Source organism: Meles meles, chromosome 1 (genome assembly GCF_922984935.1).
Source record: "Meles meles chromosome 1, mMelMel3.1 paternal haplotype, whole genome shotgun sequence".
Taxonomy (NCBI): domain Eukaryota; kingdom Metazoa; phylum Chordata; class Mammalia; order Carnivora; family Mustelidae; genus Meles; species Meles meles.
Genome location: NC_060066.1, coordinates 108,469,153 through 108,484,027, shown reverse-complemented (window position 1 = coordinate 108,484,027; position 14,875 = coordinate 108,469,153). Strand labels below are relative to the sequence as shown.

Sequence of the window (14,875 nt, the reverse complement as noted above, 5' to 3'; positions counted from 1 at the left end):
CACCCAATGTGATGGTATCAGTAGGTGGGCTGTAGAGAAATATGTAATAAAGTGGAACCCTCAGGTGTGGTTAGTGTCCTAATAAAAGAGGATCTAGAGAACCTCTAGCCCTTCCTACCATGTGAGGACACAGTGAGAAGGCGTCAGCTCTAAGCCAGTAAGCTAGCCTTCACCAGGTGACTGTGCTGGTGTTTGATCCTTGACTTTCTAGGTTCAAGAGCTGTGAACAATAAATTTCCATTGGTTATTTTGTTCCGTATTTTGTTATAGCAGCCTGAATGGATGAATACCTGGGAAGTAATTACAGGTTCCTTCCAGTGAAGATCAACTATGCTGTTGGTAAGACACAACAGGACAGCTAACGTTAAAAATGGTACAGCTGTTTAATCCCTAGGATTCAGAGTTGGGCTATCATTCATTCCTATAGGAACTAGCTGTGCTTCCTACTGTGGCCAAAAAGACTTGTTTGGATATAATAAAGCTAGCTTTGTAATTTACCCACCCCCCCGCCGTCTCTCTCTCTCTCTCACACACACACACTACTTTCTTCGGTTTTCTGGCATTTTCTAGTTTGTGGTAAGAGTTTCAGTATGAATTTCCTTCAGTCTGCAATGGAGCAGACATCATGCTTATGAAACCTTAAGGAGCCCATTCAAATTTAGGAGAACCAGAAACTTATTCTGAGGAGACACAAAGAACTGCTGATACTGTCACAGAGAGTCCTTCTGTGTTAAAGAGTTTAGAAGGTGGAAACAGCTCCTGGAGTTGTATTCTGAAGATTTGTTCAGGAGGATCAGTATTAGCAGGCTTCAACCCCTGGGGGCCTCAAAAGCAGGTAAGCAGGGCAGGACCAGAGACACCAGCTTCTTCTGGAGAGAAGAAGAGCCCAGTGCAGGTGGGTGCAGAAAGCACCAGTAACTTCTATGGCGAACTTTTTTTAGGATCCAGTTTTACAAATAAGCCTAAACAAACAAAATAACAGAAGGTAATTATAAGTTGGCTGACTACAGTTGGATGGGACTTCTCTGAGTAGAAATGTATATGTAAGGAAAAGGGATTTTCGCTCATATTTGTTCCTTCCCTCTTTGGACCTACTCTCCTTTCTTAGCCAAATTAAGAGTCAGCTTTTGACTATCCCAATAGAACAGCGCCTCCAGGAACCGTCCTCTCCGGAGCACTTGGTCATTTCATGGTTCATTACCACTTCCATAGAGAGAGTTAGGAAAGTGAATGGAGATGAAATTACAACTAAGCCAAAGGGAACCTTTGATACTGAAAACTTTAGGGAGACAGGACATATAAACCACAGCCTGGAATGGAGTCTTTAAATTTGCTATGGATTCAAATTATTCAGGATCTTATTCCTGTTTCTTTCACCCATCATTTCTGCAAACAGCTACTACTTGGCAGGGGGTGGGAAGGAGGAATAAATATTAAGACACAAAAAGGAATAATTGTAAAGGAAAAAAAATTAATAAACACAACTACATTAACGTGAAAAAAAAAACTTCCATTCATAAAAAAGATACCTTAGAGCAAATAAAAGAAAACTTACATACTGTAAGGTGAGGTTTGCATGTCCAACAAGAACACTAGTTTAATACAAAACATAGAAAGAACTCCTATAAATCAGTTAAAAAAAAACAATAGAAGAGGCTGAACAATAGGAATTTTACAGAATGGGAAACGAATACGGTAGAGAAATAATATGATGAAATGCTCATCTTCATGGGTGATTAGGAAAATGCAAATCAAGATCACACAAAAGTAACATTTTATAACCATTTCATTGACAAAAATCCAGAAGTCTGACTTTACCAAATGCTAGAGAGGACAGGGATCAACAGAATCTCATACATTGCTGGTGGGAGTATAATTTATTAACAGCTTTAGAAAACAAGCTGGTTTCCTCTCTGAAGCTGAACACTCTCATACTCTACAACCCAGAAATTCTACTAACTATATGCCAAGCTCTTGCCTGTGTACACCACCGGAATGCTCACAGCAGCCCATTCACGAGTCCAAGGCCCATGGGAGACCTGGGTGGCTCAGCTGGTTAGTCGACCAACTCTTGATAATCGGCTTAGGTCATGATCGCAGGGTGGTGAGATTGAGGCCCACATCAGGCCCCAGGCTGGGTGTAGAGTCTGCTTAAGATTCTCTCTCCCCACCCTGTCCCCCCTCACTCCCCCTACCTCTCTTTAAAAAAATAAAATAAAAATAAAAAAGAGTCCAAAGCCCAACATCAGAAGAGGATATAAATCCACTGTGGTATAGTAACACAATGGAGTATCACTAAGTAGGATAAATGAGGAAACTACACGCCAAAAACAGAATGAACTTCAGTAATGTGAAGCTGAATGAAAAGACAATCAACTCTCAGAAAAATACATATAGTGTGATCTTTTTACAAAGTTCAGAACAACTAAACTGTACATTCCTTACACACATATATTCTTGATAAAACTTATTAAAATAAAAAATTAGGTATAAGCAAATATAACTTTTTTTTTTTTTTTAAAGATTTTATTTACTTACTTGTCAGAGAGAGAGAGGGAGAGAGAGCGAGCAAGCACTGGCAGACAGAGTGGCAGGCAGAGGCAGAGGGAGAAGCAGGCTCCTGGGATCATGACCTGAGCCGAAGGCAGCCGCTTAACCAACTGAGCCACCCAGGTATCCCAACTTTTTTTTTTTTTAATTTATTTGACAGAGAGAGAGAGAACACAAGCAGGGGGAGTGGGAGAGGGAGAACAGGCTTCCTGAGGAGCAGGGAGCCCGAAATCAGGTCTCGATCCCAGCATCCTGGGATCATGACCTGAGCTGAAGGCAGACACTTAACGCCTGAGCCACCCAGGTGCCCCTAACATTTTATGTTAATTATACTTCAAAAACCTCAGGAAAGCAGGAGGATGAGATGGGAAAGTAATTAGATAGGAAGATGATAGTAAGATTCTTTTTTATTTATTTTTTTTGAAGATTTTATTTATTTATTTGACAGAGAGAGAGAGATCACAAGTAGGCAGAGAGGCAGTCAGAGAGAGGGAGAGGGATGCAGGCTCCCCGCTGAGCAGAGAGCCCGACGCGGGACTCGATCCCAGGACCCTGAGATCATGACCTGAGCCAAAGGCAGTGGCTTAACCCACTGAGCCACCCAGGCGCCCTGATAGTAAGATTCTGATTCTTGGCTGATGGTAGGTTTTCAGGGTGTTTCTTACTAAACTGAAAAATACTTTAGTGAATAAATAAATAAAAGATGACTGTTTCATGCATCAATGATGCCTACTGTGTCCTAACTCAAAGATTCTGATTAAGCCAAATCTGGGCATCTGAGGTCCATTAAAATAAAACAGAAAAGGGGTGCCTGGGTGGCTCAGTGGGTTAAGCCTCTGCCTTTGGCTCAGGTCATGATCCCGGAACCCTGGGATTGAGCCCCACATTGGGCTCTCTGCAAGGCGGGAAGCCTGCTTCCCCCTCTCTCTGCCTGCCTCCCTGCCTACTTGTGATCTGTCAAATAAATAAATAAAATCTTAAAAAAAAAAATAAAACAGAACAGAGACAAACAAAAAGCCCGGGATATCTAAAGTAACTCGTCTACCAGCTGAAGCTACGGAATGTAAGGCTTCAAGTGCTCCTCCCTTTCAAAGGCCCAGTCAGTCGAGTGGCCGTGAGTGCTCAGGGATACAATCTGGAAGCACTTGTGATGAACAGCGTAGAGAGACCGCAGAGGGATGGGACCTGCATGTCCAGACAGCAGCAGCAGTAGCAGCAATGCTGTAGTTTCTTTCCTCTTTTTAAATAAAGACTCACATTTGTACCCAATTCTGCATTCTTTAAACTGTGCAAGCTTTAGGTGCCACAAAACCTAGCTCTTGTCCTGCTAATCCACTGATATAATCATGCTACAAGCTACACACAAGAGCCTATGGTGGCCTCTCCCTCCAACCTACCTAGTCCTCCTCCCAGAGGAAACCAACGTTTGTGTGGCACTCCTGAAAGTCTATGCAACACAAGAATATTCAGATATTTCCCCCTCTCTCCCACTTTTTACTTTGAAATGTCAAGCTGACAGAAGATTGTGAGACTAGTTACTACAAAGAATGGTCTCCTCTGGCACCACTAGAGATTAACTTGCCAAAATGTGTGTAAAATGACAACATATGAAGTTACTCACACTGTTATTTTTAAGAGCAAGAGACTAGGAAAATGTTCATGTCCAAGACCTTCAATTCCAACCAACACCACAGGGTTCATTCTCTTTGTTCATTCTCTTTGTGTATCTGGAAATCCCTTCTCCTGACAGTAAGGCACCTGGCTCCCCTCTCCGCAGCCAGCCTGAGTAGATGCCACTATCCCACAAGGCTCTGACACCCTGCACTGGGCCACCTGCCCTTCACTCCACTCAGGCTCCAACATGGTGCTCAGCCATCATAGCCAAACCTCACCACAGCCATACCTCGCCGCAGCCTTTGGTCAATCCCAAGCCTATCCTGCCCACTCTACCTAATGGCTTTTGGAATAAATTATTCAGGAAGGAGGGTAGGAGTAAAAGGGAAAGAGGAAGAAAAGGGTAAGAGAATGCAAAGAGTCTCTACATTTTCTATATTAATGATAACGATACCACATTCACAGTTCTGCATCTTATGGTTTTCATTCAATATATATTGAGATAGTCCCATATCTAAAGAATTTCCTTATTATTTATGGTACCGTAACATTCCACAAAACTTCTTGCAGCACACACAAAAATGGTTGCTCAACCAATCTCCTACTGACGGGTATCTGTGTTCTGCCAATCTTTTGCTCTCCCAAATAACTACAAGAGTAATACAATTACTGTGACAGTAGAGCAACATATACATTGTAATTTTGCACACTTTAGTACACCTGTGGGATAAAGTCCTAGAAATAGGTGAAAAAGAGTACATGACTTTGTAGGGGTGTTTGTTTTTGTTTTTTGTTTTTAGATTTTATTTATTTGACAGAGAGAAAAACAGCGAGAGAGGAATGGGAGAAGGAGAAGCAGGCTTCCCACCGAGCAGGGAGCCCCACATGGGGCTCGAACCCAGGACTCTGGGATCATGACCTGAGCCGAAGGCAGACGCTTAACAACTGAGCCACCTAGGTGCCCCATGACTCTGTAGTTTTGACAGATTTTGGCAAGTAGCTCTCAACCAGTGTTTAAGAATACCTTTAACTTATATTTTTACATGATAGGGAACTGAGAATTTCTGGGCATTTGTGGGTTATAAAGCCAAAGCAAAACAAAACCAAAAACAAAACCCAACCACTTCCAAGTCCCCCAAACACAAAACCCAAGAAATCTAAACCAAACCAAAAAAAGACATAGTAGCAGTTTCTTACTTGTTGCCTCAGAGTATAGGGTCTTTTCATCCACACTTCGGACACTACAGGAAACAAACAGTTTCCTTCCTTCGATTTTATCAAGCTGGCTATTTATCACAACAACAGAACAAAGCGGGATAGGCCTGCAGAAGAAAAAAAGAAAGGAGACAAAATTTGTTTTTATTAAATTTATGTAACACTGAGATGACCAAGTGCTTGTGAAGGGCTGGAAATCTCTGATAACTAGTATTAACATGTGTCAGATAGAACTTTCTCAGATCAGACACCCGTACCCTGGGCTGCACCCAGGCTGCCCTTGATGTTAGCTTCAGAGACTACCAGGAATTCCAGCTTTTCAATGGCACAGGCTGTCCCATCTGAAGACCCAGAGCAAACTCTGAAGGGTACTGGAATCCTTTAAAGAAATGAAAACAGGGCCATGGGAGGTCTCATTTTCTATCATAATCCAAATTTCTCACCGAATCCCCTTTAGAGTGACTGTCACTAGAAAGACACCCAATAACAACAAACCGCAGGTAACAGCTTAATGTACTAAGCCAGGGCCGTCCAAGAGAACTTTCTATAGTAACAGAAATGTTCCACCTCTGAGTTGTCCACTACAGTAGCCACCTTACAATGAATACCCAAGAGGGGCTGCTGTGATTTAAATTTATATTTCATTTTAAATAGCTACACATGACCAGTGGCTACAGTGGCCTTTGGGAATCCTGGAGACAGAATGCCATGATGAAAGAGGTACCTTTTCAAAGGTGAAGTGTTATTTGGCAGAACTGTACGTGAAGCAGGATGGGGGTCTCTGCTCCTACAGTGCCAGCACGGAAAGGAACTACTCCAGGTGGAAGGGAAGTCATCACAAGTGATTACCTCCACCCTGGTTTCGCTCCCATTAGCTTTTCCTGAACCTCCTGATAGAACAACCAAATTCTGCTTTTATTACTTTAAACATATTTTAATATATTCTTTATTATGTAGAAAAACCATCTCTAGGATCTAATTTTATAGTATAAATAGTATAAAACTATTTGTTTAATGTCAATGTATAAAAAATATACACTATAAATGTATTTAAGTATAAATGTATAGATAAATGTATATATGTAAGTGTACAAAATAAAGTCAATGTAAAAACCACTGATGACTATTTTTCCCAAGTTAATTTTTTAAGTTAATGCAACTGCTATCAAAATCACATTTTGTTTTTTGGTAGATTTTAACAAATTTATTCTAATTTTCATTTGATTCATTCAAATGATACAGAGGTGGTTGGTAAAGCACAGGATTATATAAGAGAAGGTATGATGACAGTTTTGGGTGAGGAGTTAAAAATCTCAAATGCAACTAGTAATAAAGGAAACTACCTCAACATAATAAAAACCATGTAAGAAAAGCCCTCAGCTAACATCATACTCCATGAAGAAAGACTGAAAGCTTTTCCTCCTAGTCACGTCTATTCAACAATTCCACTTCTATACATTAACAGTGAACAATCAGAAAAGAAAATTAAGAAAAGAAATATATTTAAAATAACAGAAAAATAAAATACTTAGGAATAAACATAACCAAGGAGGCAAAAAAAAAAAAAATGTACACTGAAAACTACAAAGCCCTGTTAAAAGAAATTAAAGACACAAATAAATGGAAAAAATATCTGTGTTCAAGGACTAGAATACTAGTAAGATGTCAGTAGTATGCAAGGCAATTTACATATTCAATGCAATCTTAGAAAATCCCAGTAGCATAATTTTTTGCAGAAAAAGAAAAATCCATCCTAAAATTCATAGGATTCTCACGGGACCCTGAATGGCCAAAACAGTGTTGAGGGGTTGGGAAGCAAGCTCCAAGTCTCATACTTCCGGATTTCAAAACACATTACAAAGCTATAATAATCAAACAGTGTGGTACTGGCATAAAGATAGACATACAGACCAATGAAATATAACAGAGCCCAGAAATAAACCCTCTCATCTTGGTCTAATGATTTTCATTAAGAGCATTAAGACCACTCAATGGACAGTGCCCAGGTGGCTCAGATGGTTAAGCATCTGCCTTCCCAGGGCAAGTTCCTGGGACCAAGTCCTGCATCAGGCTCCCTGCTCAGTGGGGAGTCTGCTTCTTCCTCTCCCTCTACCTGAACCCTCTACTTGTGCTCTCTCAAACAAATAAAATCTTTTAAAAAAATGCAAATCAAAGCACAATGATGTATCACCTCATACCATTAGGATGGCTACTATCCAACAAAAGCAAAAACAAAAAACCCAAGGTAACACAGGCTAGCAAAAAGGTAGGCTCCTGTTGGGAACGTAAAATGATGCAGCTGTTATGGAAACTTGTACAGTGCTTCCTCAAAAAATTAAAAATAGAGCTACCATGTAATCCAGCAATTCTACTCACTGTTTGGTACTTACTCAAAAGAACTAGAAGCAAGATTTCACTGAGATATTTGCATATTCATGTTCATTACAGCATTATTTGTAATAGGTCAGCAGTGGCAACACCCCAACTATCCAATGATGGATGAATGGATAAACAAAATGTGATATATACATGATGGCACATTATTCAGCCTTAAAAAGGAAAAAAAAATCCTTGGATGCCTGAGGCTTAGTTAAGTCTCCAACTCCTGATTTCAGCTCAGGTCATGATCTCATGGTGGTGAGATCAAGCCCTGCACTGGGCTTGGCACTCAGCAGGGAGTGTGCTTGAGATTCTCTTCCTCTCCCTTTCTCTGTGTACCTCCCCGACCTGCTCTCACTCTCTAAAATATATGTATCAATCTTTAAGGAAAAAAAAAAAGAAAGAAAAAGAAAAAATCCTGTTACATGCTACAACATGGACAAAACATGAGGACATTTTGCTAAATAAAATAAGCCAGTTACAAAAAGAGAAAATGTTGTATGGAATCCACTTATGTGAGGTTACGTCAATTCATAGAAACAGAAAGTAGAATGGTGGATGCCAGGGGTTATAAGGACAGGAAAATAGGAAGTTTTAATGGGTATAGGGTCTCAGTTTTGCAAGATAAAAAAGTTCTGAAGATTAGTTTCATAACAATATGAATATATTTCACACTACTCAAAAAAATGTTAAAAATATAAGGCACAGGGGTTTCTGGATGGCTCAGTCGTTGAGTGTCTACCTTTGGATCTGGTTATGATCCTGGGGTCCTGGGATCAAACCCTGCCATCAGGAAACCTGCTTCTCCTTCTCTTACTCCCCCTGCTTGTGTTCCCTCTCACTGTGTCTCTCTCAAATAAATAAATAGAATCTTTAAAAGCAAAACAAAACAAAACATATGTATGTTTTGTTTTGTTTATATGTATGTATATATATACATACATATGTTATATATGTTTATGTTTATATATAAAGTTTATATAAATATTTTATATAAACTATTTATATAAAATGTTCACATACATACATGTATGTTTATATGTGTGTGTATATACATATACATGTAAGACATGTGTAAGACACACACATATGTAAATATACACACACATGTATGTAAGACACAAAGTCCATTAAATCTAAAACACCACTGTGGGGACACCTAGGTGGCTCAGTCAGTTAAGCATCTGCCTTGGGCTCAGGTCATGATCCCAGGGTCCTGGGATTGAGACCTGCTCCTTGCTTGGCAGGAAGCCTGCTTCTCCCTCTACTTTCTCCCTCTGCCTGCTTCTCCCTCTACCTGCTCTGCTTGCCACTCCCCCTGCTTGTGCATGCTCTGACAAATAAATAAGTAAAATCTCTAAAAAAAAAATTAAAATACCATAAAGATATCAAAAAAAACTAAATACCATGTGAACTCATAAACTTACTAAATGTTAAGAATTTTCCAGCTGTGACACAGAAATGGCCCAGCAGCAAGGCTATCCTGCCCACCATGAGAACACATCTAATATTTTCCTAGTCTTTTGCACTATTCTCCACTCAAAAGAAATCAGCAATCTTTACAGAGTAGCTACTATGTGTTTTGGCCTAGATAAACCTCGTTGTTGCTAAAATAAAAGTAATAATAACACTAACAATAATAATAATAAGCAGCTAACACTTACTGAGTACTTATGATGTGGTCAGATATTGTTCTAAGTGCTTTACATGCATTCACTCATTTACAGCTCAAAATGACTTTATATGGTGGATATTATTATCGTCTTTTTAAAGATGAGGAAATTAAAGCATAGGGAGGTTAAGAAACCTGTCCAAGGTCATACAGGTGGTAAGTGGCAAAAAGGGCATTTGAGCCTGCTCCAACATCTGTCCTTTTAATCACTACATTATACTGTCACTCTGGAGACAAAAGTACTTAAAATTCCATCTGGAAAGAATTGAAAGGACAGGACCTAGTCCAAAGAAACTCCTAACAGGCCAAATGCAATTTAAGCACAGAAAAGAGTGTGATAATTATGAGTATGTTATGGAAAGCCAGGAGTCCCTAATGATTCTAAAAAAAGGGAAAAATTAACACAAGAACTATAAAACTATAGCTATAATTAAAAAATAAGGATGGCTATGATTGGATAGGTTTAAATTTTTAAGCAGTTTATATATAGAAAACAATGAAAATAAAAGTTTATGTCTGCCTCACAGTGTTTTACTCTATTAAAGGTCATGGTAATAGGTGAGCTGACAGGTGAAAAGAATATCTATGTACATTGGTGGATTTACACCCAGACAACTGCCATTTGGGGGTTTATGTATGTCTGGCACAGTCTAAGAACCCTCACTAACCCTCTCCCCACATCAACAGGCAGAGAACTGTCTGGAAGTCAAACAATTCCAGAAAACGCAGGAATGGGACCCTTTACAGAAAGGACTAGTTACAGAAAAGAACCAAGTAGAAGGCAAATGTGTTGCCCAGCTGAGTATCTCTGAAAGAGAAGGCTAGCTTCCATAAAAAGCATTTCCTTTACCATGTGCACACCAATCTGTCTCAAGGTCTGCTGCCTGATCCAGGACATGTAAGAAGCAAGAGAATACCCAGGAATTTACCTTCTAAAATTGATGTTGAGATTGGCAGTCATGACAGTTCTCCCAGTTTTAAGTGCACACATACCAACAGTAGAATCAATCATGGTTGCAATGGCACCTCCGTGAAGGAATCTAGTTACAACAAAAGAAAAACGTTTTCAGAAGTCTAAACAGAGCCTCTGGAGAGAAACTACCCAAGCACATCTCCATATAATTTATGAATGAAAGGTCCACTTGGTCCATGTTCAATGAACTCAAGTAATATCCATGTCCCCAGATTTATTTCATTTTTAGCATAATACTATAGTGTTGTTAATACACCAGAGCTTAATGGTAATCGGATACCAATTCATTTGTTTTATTTAACTGTATATAACACTGTTTAAAAATATAAGAAATGGGGGGGCGCCTGGGTGGCTCAGTGGGTTAAGCCGCTGCCTTCGGCTCAGGTCATGATCTCAGGGTCCTGGGATCGAGTCCCACATCGGGCTCTCTGCTCGGCAGGGAGCCTGCTTCCCTTTCTCTCTCTCTCTCTCTGCCTGCCTCTCTGCCTACTTGTGATCTCTCTCTCTCGCTGTCAAATAAATAAATAAAATCTTTAAAAAATATATATATATAAGAAATGGGGATGCCTGGGTGGCTCAGCTGGTTGGACCACTGCCTTCAGCTCAGGTCATGATCCCGGAGTACCAGGATCGAGTCTCGCATCGGGCTTCCAGCTCCACAGGGAGTCTGCTTCTCTCTCTGACCTTCTCGTCGTTCATGCTCTCTCTCACTGTCTCTCTCAAATAAATAAAATATTAAAAAAAAAATATGTAAGAAATGCAAGGGCGCCTGGATGGCTCAGTCGCTATGAGGCTGCCTTCGGCTCAGGTCAAGGCCCACATCGGGCTCCCTGCTCAGCGGGAAGCCTGCTTCTCCCCTCCCACTCCCCCTGCTTGTTGTATTCCCTCTCTCGCTCTGTCTTCCTGTCATATAAATAAATAAAATCTTTAAAAAAATGTAGGAAATGCAGATCAACAAAAAAAATAAATTAAAAACTGGAAGGCCTATAATGCCACCACCATCTAGTGACAAATCAGTTAACATGTTAATGATTCTCTTTTGCCCTCATACTTTTGAGATTTAGTATTTATAAACATCTTTCCATGTCAATAAATATGTATCTACATTGCCACTTCAATGCTTTTATTGTAGTCTATGGATATGTATGACTACAAGCTAGCAATCTTTTAGATGCTACTAATCAATGGGATGCTATCATTCTTACCCAGGTACTCCTTGCAGGTAAGGACCTCCTTGCAATATACAAACTGTCCTGTTTTCAACATGATTATAGAACATCGCATATTCAAACCCCAGACCTTCCTCAAGGCTTCTGGGAAAGACCCGGGCCTGTGACAATGGTTCTTCTTTCACGGGCTTTGCATCTGTAGGGAAATGAGGTGGATGAGCATATGAGAAAACAAGTATGAGAAAGATGCCCTGACAGAGCTAAGCACCTGTACCATGCGAGAACCACAGGTTACTGGATGACTGATTAAAATGTCAACCAGGTACAAAATTAGAGGGAATGGGAGCATCCTACAGAAACAGAATATAGGGTCTTGGGGCACCTGGGTGTCTCAGTGGATTAAGCCTCTGCCTTCGGTTTGGGTCATAATCCCAGGGTCCTGGGATGGAGGCCCACATCAGGCTCTCTGCTCAGCGGGGAGCCTGCTTCCCTCCCCTCCTCTGCCTACTTGTGATCTCTCTGACAAATAAATAAATAAAATCTAAAAAAAAAAAAAAAAAATAGGATTTTTGCCCTTATGGACTTAGCAGTCTAATTGGGGACACAGTGAACATAAATGAAATCAAAACCAAGTACTTACTCACACATGGCAATCAGGAAATATAGTATCTCAATGCTGAGGGTATACTAAATAAAACAGTAAATAAGGTACAAAGTCTTCTTGGAACAAGTACGGCTTAAATGGGATTTAAAGAAAATTAACTGTTAGCAGTAGGGAGGTTTTCTTTGCAGAAGTGAGTTTAGCCTCAGCAGAAGAAAAGTTATCATACTGAATCAAAATCAGGTCCAGTTCAGTTGAGTGTTCTGTGTGACTAGGATTCTAAGGCCCCAAATTCAGGGTTAGAAACATTAAGGTTAGTAAAATCAAATTAGTGAGTTGTAATCAGACTTTAAAAGAAAGAGAATGCTTCACATATATCCCAGGCAACAAACAGTCTTCTTATTTAGACATGCTTTTTCAGTTACACATCTGTGCCCAAGTTGTGTGTTAGTGGGTTGCGAGTCAAAATGCAGGTTACTTCCACGCAAAGACTGAAAGCTATTGTTCTAAAGGTAGGGCATGTTTAAACTTACAAACCAATGTTATGATTTAATTCCCCAGGGCGCCTGGGTGGCTCAGTAGGTTAAAGTCTCTGTCTTCAGCTCAGGTCATGGTCCCAGGGTCCTGGGATCCAGCCCGGAGTCAGGCTCTCCGCTCAGCGGGGAGCCTGCTTTCTCCTCTCTCTCTGCCTGCCTCTCTGCCTACTTGTGATCTCTGTCTGTCAAATAAATAAATAAATCTTAAAAAAAAAAAAAAAGATTTAATTCCCCAAACTCTACTTTCTCGGCTCATCATGATTTGCCAAGCCTAACACTAAATTTCTTTTGTTACCAAACTTGTATTTATAAAGTTTGAAAAAGATATGAGATGAGAATACTTGGGAAAAGAGGGGAGAATGGCTTTTTAGGCCATGAACATCCCCCGGGGGGGGGGGGGCAGGTGCCCTTTTAGACTTTGTCTGCTCCACAAGTGATACATTCATTGTATATGCACACAGTACGCACTCTAGTGGTTGTGGAGAAAATTAAGGAGTCAGACAGTTAAAATGGAGGACCAGTATCATAGGAGTTGGGAAAATTGAGTTCTTTGCCTAGAACTTGTTCCATCCTCCACACTTTATCCAGACAGTGAGGAGATAAACCTCAATGACTCTGAGAGCCATCTAACTCTGACAGCCATCTAACTCTGACATTGGAACTTCAGTTAATAAGCAACAAACCCTTCTGATTTTTTACTTTAGAGTTCAAAATTTCTGGGGCACCTGGGTGGCTCCGTGGGTTAAGCCTCTGCCTTCGGCTCAGGTCATGATCTCGGGGTCCTGGGATGGAGCCCCACATCGGGCTCTCTGCTCAGCAGAGAGCCTGCTTCCCCCTCTCTCTCTGCCTGCCTCTCTGCCCATCTGTGATCTCTCTCTCTGTCAAATAAATAAATAAGATCTTAGGAAAAAAAAAAAAGTTCAAAATTTCTGATCTAGATTACCAAACCTTGAGGTTACCTCACAGAAATGAGAAAACAAAGATGCAAAGTTAAGTTTTGTTAGAAATGCAGATTGTAAGGCTCTACCCTGACCTACCGAAGCGCGGCCTGCATTGTAACAAGACACTCGGGTGCCTCATATTCATGTTCAAATTTGGGAGGCACTGGCCTTTTACAACACAGTATAGCAATGATGGTAGCAGGAGTGACATGGTTGGACTTGCATTCTGAATCACTCTGCCAGCTGGATGAAAGGAGGGATTGATGGGGATGAGAAAGATGAGGGGAAGACCATTGAAACACTACAAAATCACAGTCACCAGCTTATTCCGAGTGAGGTGACTGTCCCCAGTGAGAGAGAGATGATGCAGCTATTCGTCCAGGGTTGGGGTTTTCGTAGATGAGTAGGCCAGAAGTTCAGACAAATGAGGTCAAAGAATTGCTTCTGTGAGCCTTAATCAAGCAAGCTGGAAGGAAAACAATCATGGTCAGGAAACTGAATGTGTGAATGTGGAGGCTGTTAACTTGTTGCAGACAAGGTTCAGGATGTCTCTGGCTTGTACAGCTGGGGCTGGGTAAAGAAGAGTTCTCAGCTGACAGGAAGCTAAGTGAACTGAAATGATGGGGACTCAGATGGTGAACCAGGTGTTGAAATACTCTGTATGTGAGGTAGAGGTTGGCAGAGGACAGCTAACACAGAGGGTGACAATATCAGACAGTAGAAACCCTGTTCAAAGGAATGGGTTGCTAAGGGAACAGAAAATATGGGTTGAAAGCAAGTGTGGGTGACAAGGAGAACTTCCAAGTCCCCCCCACCAAATTCAGAGAGAGTCAAGTTTCAGGCAAGAACGATGAACTATGTGGGAAAGGAGCCCTGGAAAACATTGATATTTAAGAGCAGGGAGGAGAGAGAGAAGATTGTGGTCAGAAAGGTTTGTGAAAGCCAAGAGAGAAGTTCCAAGGAGAATGAGATCAACAGAGGGGTCAAGTACAGGCCAAAAAATGCCCTCCAAATTTGGTATTTATGTCACTAGTACTTTAAGTAAAAACTTCCATAGAGCTGTTAGAGGAGAAGCTAGATCACACTGTTAGAGACAGTCAACTGTGTGACAGGATAAAGATCTAGAATGGAGTTAGTAATACAAGTTACTAATTTTCCCCTTCATTTGTAAAACAAAGTAATTCTTATTTTTCTCTATTGGCAGTTCTATAAAGAAACTTGTGAA

The 14,875-nt window shown here is 40.6% G+C and overlaps 1 protein-coding gene across 1 annotated transcript in view; it reads right to left on the bottom strand.

Moving 5' to 3' along the window:
• Positions 1 to 359: 359 nt before the first annotated feature.
• Positions 360 to 14,875, bottom strand: part of THEM4 (thioesterase superfamily member 4) — a 36,352-nt gene continuing 21,836 nt past the window's right edge. The window contains exons 3-6 of the mRNA XM_046013419.1: positions 11,609 to 11,768; positions 10,360 to 10,470; positions 5,362 to 5,486; positions 360 to 962 (exon numbers count right to left, since the gene is read on the bottom strand). Of these exons, the coding sequence (XP_045869375.1) occupies positions 922 to 962; positions 5,362 to 5,486; positions 10,360 to 10,470; positions 11,609 to 11,768 (437 nt within the window). The 3' untranslated portion in view covers positions 360 to 921. The remainder of the gene's footprint in view (positions 963 to 5,361; positions 5,487 to 10,359; positions 10,471 to 11,608; positions 11,769 to 14,875) is intronic.